Source organism: Schistocerca americana, chromosome 2, assembly GCF_021461395.2.
Source record: "Schistocerca americana isolate TAMUIC-IGC-003095 chromosome 2, iqSchAmer2.1, whole genome shotgun sequence".
NCBI classification, from domain to species: Eukaryota; Metazoa; Arthropoda; class Insecta; order Orthoptera; family Acrididae; genus Schistocerca; species Schistocerca americana.
The window spans coordinates 328,145,436-328,167,854 of record NC_060120.1 but is presented as its reverse complement, the minus strand read 5'-3'; the positions used below and the strand labels follow the sequence as shown (position 1 = coordinate 328,167,854).

The 22,419-nt window shown below is 40.3% G+C and overlaps 1 protein-coding gene across 1 annotated transcript in view; it reads right to left on the bottom strand.

Moving 5' to 3' along the window:
* Positions 1 to 22,419, bottom strand: part of LOC124594804 (peroxisome assembly factor 2) — a 153,457-nt gene that overhangs the window by 90,929 nt on the left and 40,109 nt on the right. The window contains exons 4-5 of the mRNA XM_047133234.1: positions 14,131 to 14,234; positions 10,969 to 11,133 (exon numbers count right to left, since the gene is read on the bottom strand). Coding sequence (XP_046989190.1) covers positions 10,969 to 11,133; positions 14,131 to 14,234 — 269 coding nt within the window. The remainder of the gene's footprint in view (positions 1 to 10,968; positions 11,134 to 14,130; positions 14,235 to 22,419) is intronic.

Sequence of the window (22,419 nt, the reverse complement as noted above, 5' to 3'; positions counted from 1 at the left end):
AAACAAAACATTTAAGTACACGTATAACCTGACTTCCTACAGCTTCGTATCATCATACTCAGTATCATCATACACCAATACAAAAGTAATCAAATGCCACGAAAAATAACATCTTACTGCCGCAAACACACTGACACTTATTCTGACAAATAATAATAATAATATGCCTCCGCAAAACATCTAAAATGGCCTGCCAGAAGCCATACTCAAAACACAAACAAAAAAAGAAAGAAAACGTCAAAAAAAAGAATTGGTCAACACTCACCACATTTTCTGACTGTAATGCAGGTGGTGGGCTCGAACGTCGTACTGTACAGATGATGCCTGCTATTCTGACACCAAATGTAGAGGGATGTTGGATGGAGATGGGCTGTCAGGATGCGCCGAATTAAAACTCGTCTGAGTTTCCCAAGTGATTTATTATTTCCAGTTAAAGTGCCCCCGTTCCTCTTGGTCTGCGTCACCAGGTCCCACAATGCTGAGGACACCACTTCGCTGTCTGCGAACCGGATTGGTGCAGAATCGCTGCCTCAGTGACCCATGCAACACCCTACTGTGTGTCGGCCTTGTATGGCCACAGAGTTGTGATGACATCAGGCAGTCTGCTCAGCAGTCTCAATCTGCGGCCCTCACCTGGGGATGCCTCTGGCGTGTGTTGGGAGCCAACAAGACTGTCAGCAGTAGTGAGCCATGGCGTGGCCCCCCGCTGGCTGGCTGCAGACCCCATGTTGGTCTCAAAGGGTCAAACTAACGACCCGCTGTGGACTGGAACGCTAGCGCCCCATCCGCTGCTGCATGTAGCCGGAGGTGTGACATGCCCCGCCAGCCAGGTGAGCTGTCACACTTGAAAGCCCCTTGTTAGTGAACCGGCACCTATTTATACATGGCTGTGTGCCTCTGTTTTGCTAACACACCACTCTTGAGTCATGTACTCATAACACCTGGGTTGGGCCAGTGGGCCCCTTCTGCCTGTAACTCGCGCTATGCAAATCACTGCATTTACTCTTTTCAGCAGGTCTACAACCCTGTGGCCTCCATTCTACTTCGCAACCGCTGGTAGCATAACTTACTGTCAACAGGCCCGAGACTGGCGGTAACTTGTGTGCTCCGAAATATGGCACCTGAAGGTAACCTTTCCCCATCTTAAATGGTGGTGCCGCTACATAACAATATACCTGTTATGAAGGTAAATATCGATCCATGTAGGATGGAAAAAGAAAAGACAAGCATAACAATAGCATTTCAGTAATTTATAATGAGATAAATACTTCATCACAATGCAAGATAATATGACTGAAGGTAAGTGTCAAAGATGAGACATAAATAGTAACCTGATGTTTCTATCAGCCACTAACATCGAGTAATACAGTAGTGGAAAGAGAGCTTGGAAATACAGTAGTGGAAAGAGAGCTTGGAAATTTCTTCAGCTGTAATTTCCTGGTAATATGTTAGTGATAACAGGAAATTTCACTTTGTCAGCTATTGAATAGGGGATACATACATTTATCAAGGGAAGAAGGAAAAAGATTCTTGTGACTGTACTAAATGTGTTATATAAAAAATTATCTTTAGCACAAACAATGGAAACCCCACTCAGGAATATTCCAGCTCAAGATGCTGGTGTTGGCGGTCACGTGTGCATGAGGTGTGCTTGCTTGTGTGTATGAATGGCTTGGAGGGAGGGAGGGAGGGGTGGCTACAAATTGTAGGAGACCAAATGACAACTACAGTGAGCAGGTTCACGAGGATGTAGTTTGCAATCATTGTGCATTGATGAAAGACGAAGAGATTGCACTGTGTAGACTAGCATAGAAAGTTGCATAAAACTAGTTTTTGTGCTAAAGACCACGACAACAAATATTGTTCTACTGAGCTGTGCACAGTCTGCTTGAAACTCCAATAACACACACACACACACACACACACACACACACACACACACACACACACCACACATAAATTACTCTAGCTGATATTTGACTATGAGCTATTAAATCTCTAGTAATCTGCTATCACAGTTTCATGTTCTTGCTAATATTTTTACACTGGAAGGAAAGGTATAGTTAATTATGAATGGAAATTGAGACACCGGCATTTAATATGGTGAGAAAAGATTTAAACTAATTTCAATATGCAAGGTCCATATTATTGCAGGTAACTACTAGGGCGACCGAGCGAGGTGGTGCAGTGGTTAGACACTGGACTCGCATTCGGGAGGACGACGGTTCAATCCCGCGTCCGGCCATCCTGATTTAGGTTTTCCGTGATTTCCCTAAATCACTCCAGGCAAATGCCGGGATGGTTCCTCTGAAAGGGCACGGCCGACTTCCTTCCCCATCCTTCCCTAATCCGATGAGACCGATGACCACGCTGTCTGGTCTCCTTCCCCAAAACCAACCAACCAACTACTAGGGCACAAGGAAGGAGACTCCTTGAATATTGCTTTCGAAACTGCGCGTACTCTGGACTATAACAACTTCTGTCAGTGGAAAATTCTTCTACAACCGAACAAAGATAAGAACAATATGAATGGCGAAAAATAGAAGAAATGGTCCTTCTCAGCACCAACACTGACTATTCGCAGCATAAATACAGAGGGTATTCTGAAAACTAAGGAAGACATTTTGTTACATACACATACATAGAATTGTTGCGATGTGTTATGCATTCAGGAAATACACAAAAATGTAAACTCTATTAAACTAGTAACGCTTAGTATAGGTTTTCTGGAAGGCTTATCCTACCCCAAGTATGGAAGAGCATTATACGCAAAATATGGGATTATGCTGTCTCAGATGACGCTGCATCATTGAAGCAAGATACTGAAATAATAACCATGCAATGTGTCAACTGTTCTACTGCATCTATATCTAAAACACTAGGAACATGTTTGTTGTTCAAAACACCATGAACTTGTTTGGAGTTCAACTCTCACAAAAAAAAAAAAAAAGGGAGAGAGAGAGAGAGAGAGAGAGAGAGAGAGAGAGAGAGAGAGAGAGAAAAAATTAAATTTGTACTCCAAGATTTTAATGCCATATTACAGCTTTGGGTTGTGATAGTACTAACACCAATGGAAATCATGTTGACCAGTTGGCTGATGTGGATAATTTAACACTGATTATGCTAAACTATCACACTCTTTTAACAGTAATAACAATACATGAAAAGGATAGATTGCTACTCACCATATAGCGGAGATATTGAGTCGTAGATAGACACAACAAAAAGGCTGTCAAACAACTAAGTTTTCAGCCAAAAAGGCCTTCATCAGAATTAAATCACTCCCTTGCTCTCTCTCTCTCTCTCTCTCTCTCTCTCTCCACACACACACACACACACACACACACACACGGAAATGCAGCTCACACACACACATATGACCACTGTTTCTGGCTGCTGAGGCCAGACTGGGAGCTGCAGCACATGATGGGAGAAGCAATCAGGGTGGTGGGGGTAAGGAGGAGGCTGGGGTTGGGAGGGGGCAGGATAGCAGGACAGGGTTGGGGGCAGTAAAGTGCTTCTTGTGGGAGTATACTGGATGAGGTGGAGAGAAGGTAGGGCAGCTAGGTGCCGTTGGAAGGTTAGACGAAGGGCACTGGATGGGATGGGGGCAGGGCAAAAGGAGAGAAGTAAAAAGATTGTGAGTACATTGGTGGAATAGAGAGCCGTGTAGTGCTAGGGTAGGAACAAGGAATGGGACAGGTGGGTGTAGGACAATGACTAACGAAGGTTGAGGCCAGAAGGGCTATGGAAGCATAGGATATAATGCAGGGAGAGTTCCCACCTGTGTAATTCAGAAAAGGTGGTGGTGTTAGGAAGGATCGAGATGGCACAGGATGTGAAACAGTCATTAAAATTAAGAATATTGTGTTTGGCAGCTTGCTCAGCAACTGTGTGGTCCAGCCGTTTCTTGGCCACAGATTGTCAGTAGCCATTCATGCGGACAGACAGTTTGTTGGATGTCATGTCCATGTAGAACACAGCACAGTGCTTGCAGCTTAGCTTGTAGGTCATATGGCAGGTTTCTCAGGTAGCCCCTCCTCTGATGAGATAGGTGATGCTTGTGACTGGACTGGAGTAGGTGGTGGTGGGAGGATGTATGGTACAGATCTTGCATCTAGGTCTATTGCAGGGGTATAAGACATGAGATGAGGCAAGGGGTTGAGAACAGGGGTAGTGTAGGAATGGATGAGGATATTGTGCAGGTTCGGTAGACAGCAAAATGCCATGGTGGGAGGGATGGGAATGATAGTGGGTAGGGCATTGTTAATTTCACGGCATGATGAAAGGTAGTAAAAACCCTGTTGGTTCAGTTGCCACAGTCCTGGGCGGTACTGAGTCACAAGGGAATATTCCTCTGTGGTAAGGTAGTGGGACTTAAGGACATGAGGAGTGACTGGAGAGATAAGGCATGGGAGATTTGTCTCTATGGAAGGTTGGGAGGGTAATTACAGTCTGTGAATGTCTCAGTGAGACCATCAGTGTTTTTTGAGAGGAACTGCTTGACCCTACAGATGCAACGACCATGAGTGACTGTGCTGTATGGAAGGGACTTCTTGGCATGGAATGAATGGCAGCTGTCAAAGTGGAGGTTTTGCTGATGGTTGGTAGATCTGATATGAATGGAGGTTCTCTGAAGTGAAGGTGACTTGTTGAAGTAAATGGTGGAGAAGGTATCGAGATTTTGAGGAATGTGGATAGAGCGTCTTCACCCTCGATCCAGATCACAAAGATGAATCTGACCCAGGTGAGGTGTTTGGGATTATGGATGGTTAAAAAGGATTCCTCTAGATGGCCCATAAATAGGTTGGCATAGGGTGGTGCCATGTGGGTGACCATTGCCATACCCCGGTTTTGTTTGCAAGGGATGCCTTTAAAGGAGAAGTAATTGTGGGTGAGGATAGAACTGGTGATGAAAAACCAGAAAGGAGGCTATAGATATGGAATCTGTCCGGTGTCATGAAAGGCCATGGGCATCAGGGATGTTCATGTAAAAGGAGGTGGCATCAATAGTGACATGCAGGGCACCATGTGGTAAAGGAACAAGAACTCTGTGGAGAGTCAGAGGAGGAAGTGGTTGGTATCTTTTATATAGTAGGGTACCATGAGTTGCAAGTAATAGGCTAAAGATGTTGGTCTACGACAGCAGAGATTCTTTCAGTTGAGGCACAGTAACCGGCCACAATAGGGTGTCCTGGATGATTTGGTTTATGGGCTTTAGCAAGCACATAGGAGATAGAGTGCAGAGTGTGGTAGGAGTGAAGAGAGATGAGGAATCTGGGAAGATTATCTCTGTGGGCCTAAGGATTTGAGGAAAGACTGGAGATCTTCCTGGGGTTTGTAGCTGGATGAATCTGACAGCTGGTGAAGTCCTTCTGCCAGGTAATGCTTGCGATTCAAAGCAAAAGTGGTGGAGCCTTGTCAGCAGGTGGGATTATAAGGTTGAGATCTCTTTTTAGGTGGTGGACTGCAGTTCTTTCTGTGGGTGTAAGGCTAGCTTGCATGTAAAAGGATTTGGGAAATGATGGTGAGGCAAGGTTTGAGGTTAAGAAGTTCTGGAAAGATAAAAGGAGGTGATTTGGGGGCAGTGGGGTGGATCACAGTTGGATAAAGGAGTTAACTGAGTCAGGAAGGGTTCAACATTGGTTGAGTCTGATTCGTAAGCTTGGTGACGAAAAAGTGTTTCCACTGTAGGGACTGGGAGAAGGAATAAAGGTCTTTAACAAGTCCTGCATGACTGAATTTGGGGGTGGCGCAAAAGGTGGCGCCTTTGCAAATGACTGACACTTCTATGAGGCTAAGGCTTTTGGAGGAAAGGTTCATGACTATGTTTTGGTCTGTTAGATTCTGGATTCTGAATGGTCATGGGAGGGAGTGTTTGGGGGTGCGGTAAATGTAGTAGGTCTGCAAAGCAAGGTTTGTCAGCTATGGGGAGTTGTGGTGGACGTTTGCAAGTTGTTTTAGATGTGGTGGATAGTGGTAGTCCAAGGTAAGAGTAGGAAGTGAACAGATTGGAGAGTTTTTCTGAGGTGGTGGTGTGCATGCTGCTCTAATACCTGGAGGGCAAGAGTTTCAGTGTATGATATGGGATCCAGGAATTTGGGATTGCATCGTAGGAGAATTTTATGGATGGAGAGTAGGTATTGCAAGGAGGTTTGGGCCTGATTGACATGGTTTTGCAGGACTATGTTGGTGATGGTCACAGACTGGTGAAATCTGAACAGATGGAGTTCAGTGTGGAAAGAGGGGTTGTAGCTGGAGATGGGTAATTTGATGGTAAGACCATACGGAGGGGTTTCAAACTTACAAATTCCTTCCTAGTCGCAATGACCAAATGCATAGTGGCAACACTGCTGTAACATAAAGGATGTGCACCAGACAGCATGCCCGCTGTCTGCAGCTGACAGCAGTAAGTCAGCTGAAGTTGTGCAGTGAGCACTGACAGCTGTTTGAGTCAGCTGCTGTAGGTACTGTCTGAAAGTGTGGGAGGCTAGTTCAAGTGCCCTAACAGTATGTTTAGGAAACACGAACAATGTGTGTGGATCAAGACTGAAGTGAATCTTGATCGCAGTGCACAACATTGTTCCCTTCTGCCACTTCATCACATCATCCTTCATGACAATGCATTTTGCCACACTGTGAACCCCATGCAGGAGTTCCTGCATATGTGCGGGTGGAAGATAATGGAACATCCAATGTCTTCACCTGATAAAATTCCATGCAATTATGACCTGTTTGCCAAAATGAAGTAACCTCTTTGTAGAATGCACTACAACACAAGAGAAGACATCACTCATGGCAGAAAGCAGTCCTTGCAAGGCATCGACAAAGGTGGATGTCCTGATGATGTACAACACCTTCAATCTCTGGGGGAAGGTGATTGAGATACGGGGCACTCACATTGAGGGCATGTAATATGGTGAATGTCTGTCAGTAAAGTTGGGTATGAATTATAATTGCATTTCCACTACTTTTTATCCAATCCATGTACATCCTCACCCACAATTACTTCTCCTCTGAAGGCATCACCTACAAACAATTCCGGCGTAAGGCATGGGCACCCGCATAGCACCATCCTATGACAACCTAGTCATGGGCTATCCAGAGGAATCCTTTCTGACCACTCAGAAGCCCAACTCCCTCACCTGGTTCTTCAGATTCACTGATGACATCTTTGTGATCTGAATTGAGGGTGAGAATACCATATCCACATTCCTCCAGAGCCTCAACACCTTCTCCCCCATTCCCTTCACCTGGTTCTCCTCAACCCAAGAAGTCACCTTCCTCAATGTTGACCTCCACCTCAAAGACTGCTATGTCAGTACCTCCATCCATATTGAACCTACCAACCACCAGCAATACCTCCACTTTGACAGCTGCCACCCTTATACAGCATGGCCATCCACGGCCATTGCATCTGTATGGACGAGCAGTCCTCCTCAAAAAATACCGAGGGTCTCACTCAGGCCTTCAAAGACTGTAATTACCCTACCAACCTTGCATAGAAACAGATCTCCTGTGCCTTACCTCTCCAGTGACCACGTCCTAAGATCCCACTGTCTGGCCACAGAGGAGAATTTCTCTTGTGACTCAGTACCACCCAGGACTGGAGCAACTGAATCACATTCTCTGCCAGGGTTTCTACTACCTCTCGTCATGTCATGAAATGAGAATGTCGTACTCACTATCCTTCCCATCCCTCCTGCAGTGGTAGTCCACTACCCTCCAAATCTACACGATATCTTTACCCATCACAACACAACCACTGGTCCCAACTGCTTGCCTCATATCTTATATCCCTGTAACAGACCTAGATGCAAGGCCTGTCCCATACATCCTCCCATCACCACCTACTCCAATCCAGTCACAAGCATCACCTATCCCATCATAGGCAGGGCTACCTGTGAGTGATCTACAAGCTAAGCTGTAACTACTGTGACCTTCATTAGTCATTGACCTACACCCAACTATCCCCTAACTTGTTCCCACTCCAGCACTGCACAGCCCCCTATTCCAGAAATGCATCCACATTCTATTTACTTCTCTCCTGTTGTGTTGCCCCCACCTCTCCCCTGCCCTTCGTCTAACCTCCCAACTGCAACTAGCTGCCTTACCCTCTCTCCACTTCTCACAAGAAGCATTTTACCATCTCCCACCACCACCCTGCTTTCCTTCCCCCTATCTGCCCCAACCTCTTCCTCACCCCCAACATCAGATTTCTTCTCCCATCACACGCTGCTGCTTGCAGCCTGACCTTGGCAGCCAGAGATTGTGGTCGTGTGTGTGTGTGTGTGTGTGTGTGTGTGTGTGTGTGTGTGTGTGTGTGCGCGCGCGCGCGCACGGTCTCGCGCGCACGGTCGCGCGCGCTTGCATGTGGGGTTGTCTCATTCTGATGAAGGCATTTTTGGCTGAAAGAGTATTTGTTTGACAGTCTTTCTGTTGTGCCTTTCTGCAACTCAACATCTTTGCTATATGGTAAGTAGCTATCTATCCTTTTCATGTATTGTCATTATTCCGTCATGGAGTTTCCTTTAACATTAGGATATAGTAGATAGGGCACACCTCTTTCAACAGTCCTGACAGTGAACACTGATGTACGAAGTTTGTAGCCAATCCCATCCCAGAAACAGAACACTGACTGATGAGTCTCCAGGTTTCTGTTGCACTGAAAACAACCTAAGCCCCCTATAGAAGATTTATGTTCTATGAAGCAAATTGGAAGACTATGCAGACGATCTTGACACAAAGACACAACATCTTCCCCTCACACCAAAAAGAGTGTGATTGCGGATATATTGTGAATGTTATCATGCAAACACATACCCAGTGCATGTAGATGGACATACTTTTCTGGATAAATGATTAAAGCCAAAAACGGGAAAGTACTGTCAGCGGCATGCCAACATTTTCAGCAATTGTATCATAGATTGTGGAGAAACTCTAACGTAATCCACAAGAAAAGTGAAAGAAAATAAATGGGTTGTGGCACTTGATAAACTGGATACGCATGGAAACTGAATAAGAAACTAAGTGAGGAAAGGAAACCTGTTAAATTAAGATTGAAACATCTGCAAATAAAATTGCTCATGAATTTCTTCCTAACAGAAACATCAAAGAACAGTTTCCAAGGCCCATGAGAACAATAGCACCTCATAATGAAAGAGATATATTCCATGTACCACTTTCTCTAAAGGCGCTTGACAATGGGTGAAGACACATGAAAAATGGAAAATCTGTGGAGATTCAAGAAGGGTAATGAACAGATTAAGCAGTTCAGTCCAGTAACAAAACAATGGGTATTACATATATTTAATAAATATCTTTGTATATGTATTATCTCAAAAATGTGATGGAAATCTAAGTCCTTGAAGTCTTGAAACTAGGAAAAGATCCTGATACAGCTAACAGCTATAGCCCAATATCTCTATTATGTGATCTATTCAAATTATATGAGAGACTGAAGCCAATCGCAGAGCCAACTACACCTCAACACGCAGGTTTCCGACCTGGAAAGAACAGCACAGCCTGATTTCTAAGCCTTACAGAACACAGTGAGGAGTGATATCAAAATAAATTAATCACAGTAGTTGCTCTGACAGATCTGCCTGCTGCTTACGACACAACAAACTACGGAATCCTACTTGATCAGCAGCACAGCCATTTCAAAGATTACCATTTGGATAGGTTATTCAATCAGTTCTTGAGAAATGAAGATTCTACGTGTATTTTGATAATGTGTAAAGTAAATGGAGAAGTTAACGTAATGATCTTCATCAGCGAAGTGTACACAAGAGACCAACCAAACCCCAGTATCATGAAGCATTTCCTATACATAGCAGATCTTGCTTTTGCTGCACAGGGTAAATATTTTGAGCTTGTTGAAGAGCAACTAACAAGGGCCCTGTCTACCACATCAATGTATTAAAAACAAAATGTGTCGAGACCAAATGCTTTAAAAACACGGGATGCGCATTTCACTTACAGTTTAGACTGGAGAGGACCAGCAGCTGTAACATACATAAATTTCTAAATATTTCGTAGTATTCCTCTAGAGGTCTTTGACCTATAAAAATCATTGCAAGAAAATTGCCACGTAAGTAACAATAAGGATCATTGTTTTGAAGAAAATTAGTTGCAGTAAGTATGGAGAAAATCCTACTGTTCTCAGAAAAACTTGTAAAGCACTGTGCTTTTCCACTGCAGAGTATGCCTGCCCAGTCTGGATTAGATCTGCTCATGCCAGAAAAGTTGATGTCATCCTGAATGAAACTTGCTGTTTAATTAAACAATGGCTGTATGGCTGCTCCACTGCTGGATAAACTGTATAGAGCAGCTGGTTTCTCTGCTCCATGTATTACACTATCAGCAATGGACTACATGGAAAAGTTCAAGCTTGACCTTCAATGAAAAACATGTAATGCACCATGCAGTGAGAAAATTGCCAGAAGCAGCTTCATGAACACTGTGGACATAGACCTTCCTGAATGGTACCCACCATAAGAAATTGATCCAACAGACATTTAACTGGAATGAGAAACTTAGAGTACCCTCAATGAATTAACAACAGGTGTTGTACCAGTAAAGACAAACCTGTCAATCTTGGGGCTACAAGGTAACAGCGATATTTTGTGCCATTGTGATGATGTGCTGTATACAGTACACACATTAGATTGTCTTCTCAGTCCTTATAAGAGCACCCTCAAAGACCTATGGCTGGGAACCAATGCAGCTACTGACATGGCTCAATACTGGGCTGAAAATTTTGGAAGAGATGACAAGGATCAGAGAGTATGGCTGAAAGCTCACCCAGACATGAAAAAATAAAGTAAACCAACTGCCATATTTCAATATATTTCTGAAACCCTATGTTACACCCACAATTTCTCTATTCTGTGTAGTGTATTTTATATTCATTCACTAAGCACAAAAGTAGAAAATGATAGGAACAAAGAGAATCTGCATGTTCACCTGATCTTCGAAGTCCAGAGGCCACAAGCTCTGGATGTTTGAGAGGCATCATCACTGTACGGAATATTTCTTCTTTCAGCTTTGACAGACCACCAATATCATCCCATGAGACAGCTGGGATTTTTGGTGCACCAATAACATCAGCATATGTGCTGTGCATAATATCTAGAAAACAAAGAATGGACATTAGTCTTTCATAATCCACAAGAAATACACTTGAGTAAAGAATAATGTTTATAATCAAAACTTTATAACATAAACTACATCAATACATATGCTTCTCATTATTGGGTGAACTATTTCAAGTTACAAAATTTTCAGTAAATAGAAGTGTATAATAATCAACAGCAAATTACTTTTTTAAGCTGAACAGCATTGTTAAATAAAGTAAAACTACAAGTAATGCTTTCACAAGCATTCACATAATGTTGCAATTACATATTCTTAAAATCTATGATGACACTTCTCATAAAAAACAATATACACCTACATTTATACTGTAGATGTAGTAAAATCTAATCAGCAAGTGGCCACAGATGGAAACACATAAAAAGATGTAAAATTGCTACCTTTTAGAACCAAGGGTCCTTACTGAGGCATATGAGTAGGAAAGGTCGGAAGGAAAGAGCCTGTTGCAGCTTAAGAATAAGGAAATGTCCAATGGAAATTCCCTCGGCATCGCAGGTAAAGGGAGATTTAATAAAAAGAATGAGAGGCACTAGATGGGATTTGAAAACCTGAAACTTAGAAGATAAAGAGATTAGTAGACAACTTGAGGATGAGTGGGCATATGTATAAACAAGCTAAAATAAGGAGTGAGAAAAATAACTGCAAGATAGATTTTAGAGAAAGCGGGGGAGATAAATGAAATGAAAAGGAAAGACAGTCACAAGAAATAATATAAGAAAAAAGAAGAACAAGGCCAGAAAAATCATTGGAAATTATGGCAAAGTAGGAGGCAACAAACAAGCTATGGACCAAGCTCCCATTGGAGAACTTGATAAGAACTAGTATCAGAGCAGAGACTCTAGATAGAAAGTGAGGTAAAATGTCACCTGGAAAGTGTGGTAAAATGTCTCCATGATCACAACGTTTTTGCTGCACTATGTGCAATTACAAGCATACTATAGCTACCAAGGGACACGTTCTTTGGAGGATGTACATTCATCAGGCCTTGTCATACTGATAATCCAACTTTAGTGAAATAAATATCTATGATGGGGCAAAAGCGGAAATGTGATAAGGAGTAAGAACATTAATGAGAGTATTTTGAAGAAAAGATGTGACTGAGAAGTGCAGTTAGGCATTTTACACATTATCAAACATTGCCAAAGATGAAAGAAGTGATAAATGAGAAATTAAAGTCCTTGGACGGACTGGGAGAAAACTTTTTCATTGTCCCCGAATCTCTGTGGACCTTATACTCCTTTGATCCAATTTCCTTGTGTTGTGGTTCTAATTCCCCTGGCCACACTTTCCAGGTGACATTTTATCACACTTTCTATTTAGAGTCTCTGCTCTGATGCTAGTTCTTATCAAGTCCACCAGTGGGAGCTTGTTTGTTGCCTGCTGCTTGGCCTAAATTTCCCAAAAAAATTCTGGTCTTGCTCTTTTTTCATGTATTATTTCTTGTGATTGTCTTCCCTTTTCACTTCATTTATTTCCCCCTCCCTAAAATCTATGTTGCAGTTACACTTCTCGCTTCTTATTTTAGCTTGTTTATACATATGTCCACTCGTTCTTGAGTTGTCTACTAGACACTATTTATCTTCTAAGTTCTCAGGTTTTCAAACACATCTAGTGCCTCTGTTATACAGAAGGTCTCTCTATAAGTCAGTTCAAAAGTCAAAATAAAGCGTGTGATGCAAATCAACATTTGGTTTGATGACAGTGATACCATTAGGTGGTATGGGAGAATATTAGGTATCTTAGACATCATTTCAGGATATGGTTTCAGAAGATCATTAAAAAAGTTAAAAAATGCATTCTAGACCATTACAGTAAATGGTTACATGAAGTGTATTGCTTGGTTACTTCTTGGAAGGATCAACAGAACTAGAGTTGGCTAAGGTGGTCTGGTAAAACCTGTTTACATGACTCATATGATAATTAAGGGTAGTCAAAGGGCGTTTCTGTAGTGAAGCTGTTTGGCTTTACATGTACTGACATGTATAGCTGGACTCCAGTGAGACTGTTACCAACATAAAGAAAAGTGGTATGAGATTTAGAAAAGAACCACGTGAAATGTAACTGTGACACTTTGCTACAAGATTCAAAGAAATCCAACAGTTCAGTCCCAGTATAAGGTAAAATCCACTGTTACAAACCTGCACAAGGGGCTGAAGTTCCATTGGTACAGTTAAAATTTATAGTGTCCTTGTCTAATCTCACACAGCATTTCATTATGTTGACTTTGGACTCACTGAAGACCAGCTACATGGCTCTGTACACACAAAGCCAAACAACAAATATTTGTACTTAAAACTTTGACAGTTTTTTTTTCTTTGAGAAACAGTCTCTCCCTTACAGGTTTGAAATTTAGGGCAAACATGTCTAGATATCTGTTTAGATGACTCCTTACAGAAATAACCCTCCAGTCTCACCTCAGCCTCCACTATCTTAATAGTCTAGTTCATAAAAAGATTTTCCCCACATCATCCCAGTCATTTCTGGTGCCACAAATTCTTCTAAAAAATAACAAAGTAGTCTTCTTCCTATTACCCTTCATTACTGTGGTGTAAAATGCATTAAGGAATATCCTCAGCAGGGTTATGAGTTTTTGATCATGACCTGAAATCGATATTAATTCCCACTCACAAAACTAAATATGTTTAAGCAATGGAGAATATTTTAGCAGGTCAAGCAGACACAAATAATTAATTTAAGATAGTACTAAATAATTTTAAACAAATGTAATGATATGTGTGTTTCCATTTGGATCAGTTTGTGTGGTGCCAACTGGGTGCAAAGCTGGATCTTTTTGTGCTGAAATGTATACAGCATATCTACAAATAATTTAAAATTTTGAGAGATTCAAAAATCATGGAGGATCAGGTTTTAAAGCTGGATACACGGAATGACCAACCATGGACTGCAACCTAGTGTCAGTTAGCCAATACTTCGTCACACCACAATACTAGAATTTCTAAGCTGAGATTATACCTAAAGCTACCTCAAAATCTTCCTTCTTCAATTCTCTGCCACAATCCTCATTATCTTGTGTAACAAGTGTATTGCCAAATTTCTTCAATTGTTTGTAGTGGTTTCTGTAAAATAAGAGTGACAATTTTTTAAATTAATCTGAAGTAATCACAGAATACTATAGCTCTTATATCATGTACACAAATATTTCTATTGTCAAAAGGTTAAGCACACTAATCATCCATTAAGACTGGAAGACAGAAACAGATGCTACTTTTCAAATCAAAACCTCTCAGCAATATTTCCCACAATTTATTAGTAGATAAAATTATAATTAATCCAGCCAAGGGCTCAACACAGCTGACAGTTTTGCATAGGGATGCTGTTATATTTGTTCTGTTGCCTAACACAACAACTAAATTTTCCTGGAAGTGCTAAGGATAATGAGAATGATTTCTAAACCTGAATCACTGTCACTGCACTCAGAGACTAATGTAGATCTAGGACTCCTGGCACGTTGATTATACGTGGACTACGAAGCAAGTACACGATGTACGGGAATGAGTTTATTTGCTGAACAAAACAAAATCAGTCAGGAATGTCTCTAAGATGATGTGAGAAGAAATAATATTTACTAAGCGAAACAGTTAAAAAAAATAATAATAAAATGAGCCCAAACCAGGACTTTACTTGAATGAGTATGACATTAAATTAAAAAATGTCCACGACACAGTAACTAAAAATAAGCAGAATCTTGAACAACTATTTAAATATTTATTTAACTGTTTGTATTGTTTAAGAGAATAAAAAAACAAAAACACAGTCAATGACAAAAACAATGGCATCCTAGAAGGAATACCAGTTTTGGCACATAAAGCCAATGATTGAATGAAGATGGGAAAAGCACCTGAAGTTGATAGCATTTCACTTCTTCTTCTCCTTGTGCCTTTGACCCTAATCAGCGCAGGTCATCATGGTTATTAATGGATTTGGCATGGTTAATTTAACGGCCGGTCAGGTGCCGTTCCTGTTGCCATGCCATTATCCTTCCAGGACAAAAACTTGTATCTGAACTACTTGCATGCAGTGTTATCCCATGTGAAAGTGTGAGAACATTCAAAAATGTTTGCAAATAATGTAACTGAGATCAGACTTGGGTACCAGCCCAGTATTCATCTAGTGGGATGTGGGAAACTGCCTAAAAACCATACCCAGGTCACTCTGACACTCATCATTAATCCACCAGGCTGATTTGATCTGGAAGCAACACTTTAACATGTAAGGCTATCTGGGCAGGTAAAATGATGGTATTTGTGGTGTCACAAGGCTTAGGCCTGTCCCACCCCTCATTAAATCGACCAAGACTTATAGGAATAATTGTAAGAACAGTTATTATTATTATGTTCTTTAAGTTTGTTTTTGGGTTCCCAGAAATACTCTGGGAAGAAAGTTTATTTATGTTGCAGATAACGCGGAAGACACTGCCCAACGATCACCACGAAAGTTCAACGTAGCGGCAAGTGGGCAAGGAATAAAACGAATGCTGCAAACTACCGTGAGCCATGGAAGAGCCTGGGCCACGAGGGCATCGAGCTTCCTAGGTCGTTGTTGGACAATGTCAAAGGAAGAGATATTCTGCTTTCTCTTTGTAAACAGATCGATCGCATCTTGAAAGGTTCATGTAAAACGTATAGGCAGGTGACACATTAGGTGGGACCCAATCCCTGCAATACTTCCACAGTTATTAAAAAGTTGTTAAACGGCAAAATCAATAGTTTCATCATTTATATAGATAAAAAGTAGTAAAGATATAGGAAAAGAAGAGTTGCGGCATCAGAATGAAAAGTGATACATCGCTCAGCAACGAAGAAGGACATAAACAGCGGGCGTTACGTGGTGAAAACAAATCAACTGATAAAATAGTAAGTCTGTAATTAAGCATAAAGCAATGTAACACTGCATATTTCGCTTTAAATTATTAAAGCTGGATGACAATAAATTGCAAAACTTTTGTGAAAGAAGACAACTCCTCAAATGGAACAATGCTCCCACTGTTCTACTTCAAAAGAAAGAAGATAGACAAAGCATAAAGATACTATACACCTATCAGCCTCCAATCTGGAATAACAAAATCAGATCTTTATGCCTCATACAGCTACACAGATTATGACATTGATGATTTGTCAATGATGTAACTATAAACAGATGGACAAAATTAATCTAAGATAAAGACAGTGTCACAAATGCATATAGCTGACATTACGGTAGACTCAATATGGTTGGCTAAACTAATGGATGCAATTATTTACACACATATTTATTAAACATGAAATCTTACACACTTTAACAGTATTTAGTTTTCTTGTATTTTTTTATGTCTGCTGGCTCTGAGCACTATCGGACTTAACAGCTGAGGTCATCAGTCCCCTACTTAAACCTAACTAACTTAAGGACATCACACACATCCATAGCTGTGGCAGGATTCAAACCTGCGACCGTAGTGGTCGCGCAGTTCCAGACTGATTTTATGTCTGCTTCTGAATTTTTTGTGTTTGTGTTTGTTGCCACTTCCAGATTTTATTTACAAATTTCCTACCCATATAATGTGTAGTATTTTCATTCAAAGTCTATGGCTTGGTATCGCGTAATTTGTAATGTGTCTGATTTCATAATGACTGGAAAAGACTTTGCCCCTAGAAAGTTGGGATTTTGTTTTTGAGAAGATGAGCTTCAAATAGTTATTAAATTTAATCTTTCCAAATTATCGTTTTCGTTGTCTAAAAGCTTTCTGTACGTAAGTGTTCTCCACACCCAGAAAATTATACTGTACTTAACAGAATGAAACCAAATTGGCACATTATACAGTATTTTTACAGTCATATAACTAATGCTATTCAGTATGTTCATGATTTAAATGAGACTGTTTAGTCAACTCAGTACACTTCCTGTTTCTTTATTTCACAATATATTTTTATTTATTAGTACAAGGAATTCTTTTGTCTACATAGTTTATATTTCAGTTATATGTTGTATGATTTATTTGGTGATGAAATGAACCCTTTCTGCTTTAGCAAAATTTAATTGCAAGCCATTATTTTTAAACCATGTTTTAGTTCCCCCCTCCCCCCCCCCCCCCCTTTTCCCAGCTGTTTTGCAAATGTGACTGACAACTATACACCATTTCTACAGCAGACTATCGCTGTTGGGTCATCTGCAAATAGGATAGTGTTAGACAGCACCTGATGTATCATATGTTCCTTACAATACAAAAACAATAATGGTCCTCGACTGAACCTTTGGGAAACTGTAACTATGGGTCTTTCCAAACAAAGAGGAACTTCTTTTCATTGCTCTGTAAAAGTACAGTGCATCCACAAAGTTGCTCTGCAGCGATGAGCCTTGCTTATCTTGCCTTGTGGGGCACAGAAGGGTGGCAGCACAGTCATGTCTCGCCTGCACGTGCTCTGTGGGCCTGCAGTGGCAATGTGGGGGTAGCAGGGTTGTGTGTGTGTTGCAGTTGTTAGTTGTGTTATTGTCTGATCATTGTGTAAGCTGAGTGTAGTGAGAATTCCTACTATTTCAGAGAGTGTTTTTAGTGGAAGAGGTTCTCTGTGCAGAAGGAAACTTTACAGAGCATGTGAGGTGGCAATTTAGATTGTGTTTTCCTACCTAGAGGTCTCCACGTCGTGACACTGAATGTGATTTAACTCACAGATTCCAGATTCAGTTCATGATGCACCACGAACTGGTAGACTCCAATTTTAACAGAATAGAAGCTCGTTGACATTTCGGACATCATGTTGCAGAGTCCAAAAAAATCAGTGAGGAGATGATTCCAAATGTCTCTCAAATGACAGCAAATGAGGCTGTAACCACAGAACTTGGGTTGTATCTATATAAAATTACTGCTGTGCAACAATTGCATTGTATGGACCATGTGAACAAAGTGGCATACTGTGAATGGTTTTACTGGTTTGCTAACAGACCTGGAGTCGGCATTTTAGATTGAACCCTTTACCATAGATAAGACTTGGTTTCACCTATCTGGCTGCATTAATTCCAAAAACTCATGAATTTGGTCATGAGAAAATGCCATTTCACACAGAAAAAACTGGAGTGTGGGTTGCCATAGCATGAGCGTGAATTAACAGGGCCAATCTTTTTTGATACTACCATCATTTCCGATGTCTATTGTTCCCAGGTAATTTATCCATTTATTGTCCTGCTTTGAAAGGAGGATATAAAATGAACATCAACAAAAGCAAAACAAGGATAATGGAATGTAGTCAAATTAAATCGGGTGATGCTGAGGGGATTAGATTAGGAAATGAGACACTTAAAGTAGTAAAGGAGTTTTGCTATTTAGGGAGTAAAATAAGTGATGATGGTCGAAGTAGAGAGGATATAAAATGTAGACTGGCAATGGCAAGGAAATCGTTTCTGAAGAAGAGAAATTTGTTAACATCAAATATAGATTTAAGTGTCAGGAAGTCGTTTCTGAAAGTATTTGTATGGAGTGTAGCCATGTATGGAAGTGAAACATGGACGATAACCAGTTTGGACAAGAAGAGAATAGAAGCTTTCGAAATGTGGTGCTACAGAAGAATGCTGAAGATAAGGTGGGTAGATCACGTAACTAATGAGGAGGTATTGAATAGGATTGGGGAGAAGAGAAGTTTGTGGCACAACTTGACTAGAAGAAGGGATCGGTTGGTAGGACATGTTTTGAGGCATCAAGGGATCACAAATTTAGCATTGGAGGGCAGCGTGGAAGGTAAAAGTCGTAGAGGGAGACCAAGAGATCAATACACTAAGCAGATTCAAAAGGATGTAGGTTGCAGTAGGTACTGGGAGCTGAAGAAGCTTGCACAGGATAGAGTAGCATGGAGAGCTGCATCAAACCAGTCTCAGGACTGAAGACCACAACAACAACAACAACATTGTCCTGCTGAATGAAAATGAGATCAATTGTTGATTTTCCCAACAAAACAATGCTACTGCTTGTATAGCACACTAGTCCCTTTGAGACAGAGTAATTATGAAAGGTCTCTGGTCCCCATGCACATGCCATCGGTCTGCACCTGACTATTCCCTTTGGCAAGCAGCTAAAACATTTGTGTTTCAAAATAACCCAAAGACAATAGATGAACTGAAGACAGAGATAATTGATTATCTGCATTTGTTTACATGTGAACACTGGTAAAAGTGTTCACAAATAAATGTAAGTGTGTTGAACTATGCCTTCAATAAAAAGTAAAACATTTCCAACACCCACTGCGATACTGGTGAGTATGGTGTATTTATTGTAATTAATTAATTTCATTGCTTCAATTATAATGTTGAATCCCATCTCATAAAATAACTGCAGCTACTAGCAGGGAATCCTGGCCCCTAACTTATACAGCAACATGAATGTGCTGCCAACCTTAAGTGCCCCGCAAACTGAGACAGGCAGAGCTCGCTACTGTGTAGATACTTTGCAGCCCCACTGTACTGTTTACTTTCTGACAATGAAATTAGTTCAGATACAACATATTCACTAAAATCATTACCGCAATAGACCATTTTCAAGTCATGGATGGAATTACAGAATGGTGCGATGAATATGAGTTACAATTCACAGGCTTTGAGAAAGTTGTTAACTCAATTTCAACAAAATAAGTATCAATACTTCATGAGGAAAAATGCAATGATTCAGACTGTGTTAGTACACAAGACTATGTAATGCTATGGCTCCCATTAGACTTTATAAGAAGGGTGGGAAATTCAGAATTAAAAATGGGTCTGGCAAGGAAATTACATTTCAGCAAAACTATTCTGGCAGCCCTTGAGGTAGTGTTAATTTTTCTAAAATTGGAGAAGGAAGAAGGAATATCTGTTAGCAGAACATTGCTGTACCACCTTCTGTTTGCTGATGGCACTGTATTGTTAGTCTTTTATGCAAATGAACTTAATAGAACAAATTTGAAAGTCATCTTCAACTTAATTACAATAATACTACAATAATGAATAATCTACAAATTAACAATGAAGTTTTACAACTAGTTGATGTGGTTATAGATGTAGGACAATTGGAGACAATGATTGGATAGACAGGAAATAAATAAACAGAACAGTTAAATTGGATTGGAGTGTTTTCACTAAACTACTAGAGTTTCCAAAACTAAGTTTCCAACATAGCTGGAATAAGAAGTTCACAAACGGCATATATTACATTTTGACCAATGGCAATGAAATTTTCACTGTCACTACCACTCAAAAACAGAGAGAGTACTGCAGAGATGAATGATATGAATTATTTGTAAACAGAGGAAATAAATGAGTCAAGCAACAAACATAATTATGACTGCAATGAAAATTTGAAAGACACAGGAAGGGCATGCTGCCACGCAAATTAATTGTCAATGGAAGTGGTAGCCAATTTTTTGTCAATTAAAAAAAAAAAAAAAAGAACATTATCATATGTGCAACTTGCACGTTGTTTCCCCACCAGTATATGCCTAAAATATGACAACAAACTTACAGAAGAAGTTGATGATGTTAATTTTTGCGATTACAGCTTGATAATAAGTTCAACTGGGAGGAACTTACCACAGAACTGCTGAAGCACCTAACCAAATCTCTGTTTGCGATGTGAATGCTGTCAAACATAGGTGGTGTGTGCGTGTGTGTGTGTGTGTGTGTGTGTGTGTGTTATATATATATAAACACAATTATTTTTTGGGGTAACTCACCAAAACAAGCTGACTTTTTCCACATCCAAAAATGTACAATAAGAATTATTTGTGGAATGAACTCCAGAACATCCTGCAGAGGCCTGTTTAGGCAACCATGGTTACTAACTACTGCTTCCCAATATATTTATTCCTTAATGAAATTTTTCATTAAAAAATATTCCTTTTTCAAGCTGACAGCTCAGTTCATGACATCAATACTACAAATAAAATTAATCTTCACAAAAATTTAGAGTCACTTACTTTGGTCCTTAAGGTGTCCATTATTCAGGAACACAAATTTTCAAGAACTTGCTGCCAGTCATAAAAAGTTTAACCACTAATAAAGTTCAGTTGAAGAGGAGCTTAAAGGATTTGTTGGGAGCCAACCTCTTCTACTTCACAGACGAATTTGTAAGTAGAACCAACTGACGTGTATATGTTACTAATAATATCAAATAATACAAGTATTAGTACAATGGCTTGTGTACTAGTTCAGTGCAGTGATGTAATCACTGTAAATAAGTGTTGCAAAATGATCTTTTTATTTGACAATGCATAACTACATATAGCCTAAGAAATAACATATGCAACTTGGTGTATTGAACACTTACAGCTTATGTAATGAGTTATTTACTATCCTTTAAATGAAAATATGTTATTTCTTTTTCTTTGTTAATATTTATTGTGTATTACTGCTGTTCTGACATGTTCTACAACATGGATGATGTCCTCACTATGGATATTTTGGAATGAAAAGTACTTCTCATGTAATCTTTGCTGCACTCCAAGAAACAAGAGGAGACTGACAAGAAAGCCTAATGAAAGGCAGGTAGACAACATTAGAAAATATGAAAAACCAACAGGGATTCACATAGCTGAAAACTATAATGCCTGAAGAAGTCTAGAGAAGACATTTATGCAGCAGCAGATGTCAAATGGTTGATGATGATGATGTTGATGACCGTGATTATTTCACTTTCACTGCAGTTCTAATTCACAAGTCCTTATGTCGCCTTGCTTCTCCGAACTACTGACTTTTTTTGTCTAAGGTGCTATACTCGCCAGATGATCATAAACAAAATTTTAACTGCAGTCCAGCATTTTTCAACATTATCTTTAATCTTTATGCTTAGCAATTAAGCACACCATTAAACAAAATTTATTCTTAAATCCATTTCCTGTTAAAGAACATTTACATATTGAAATATACATCTGCTGTTATTCCAAGAGTGTCCAAGGCCATTTTCCTCGATCAATGATGTAAGGGGTGATCAAAAGGTTTCATTTGGAGGCTATACAGTCCAGAATTGGAATGTCAACCAGGCAAAGTCGTCTTGAGCACTGAGGTAATCATCCTACAGATGTACCAGGTTGAAGATACCTGGCCGGCCGGAGTGGCCGTGCGGTTCTAGGCGCTACAGTCTGGAACCGAGCGACCGCTACGGTCGCAGGTTCAAATCCTGCCTCGGGCATGGATGTGTGTGATGTCCTTAGGTTAGTTAGGTTTAATTAGTTCTAAGTTCTAGGCGACTGATGACCTCAGAAGTTAAGTCGCATAGTGCTCAGAGCCATTTTGAAGATACCTGTTTGGTAC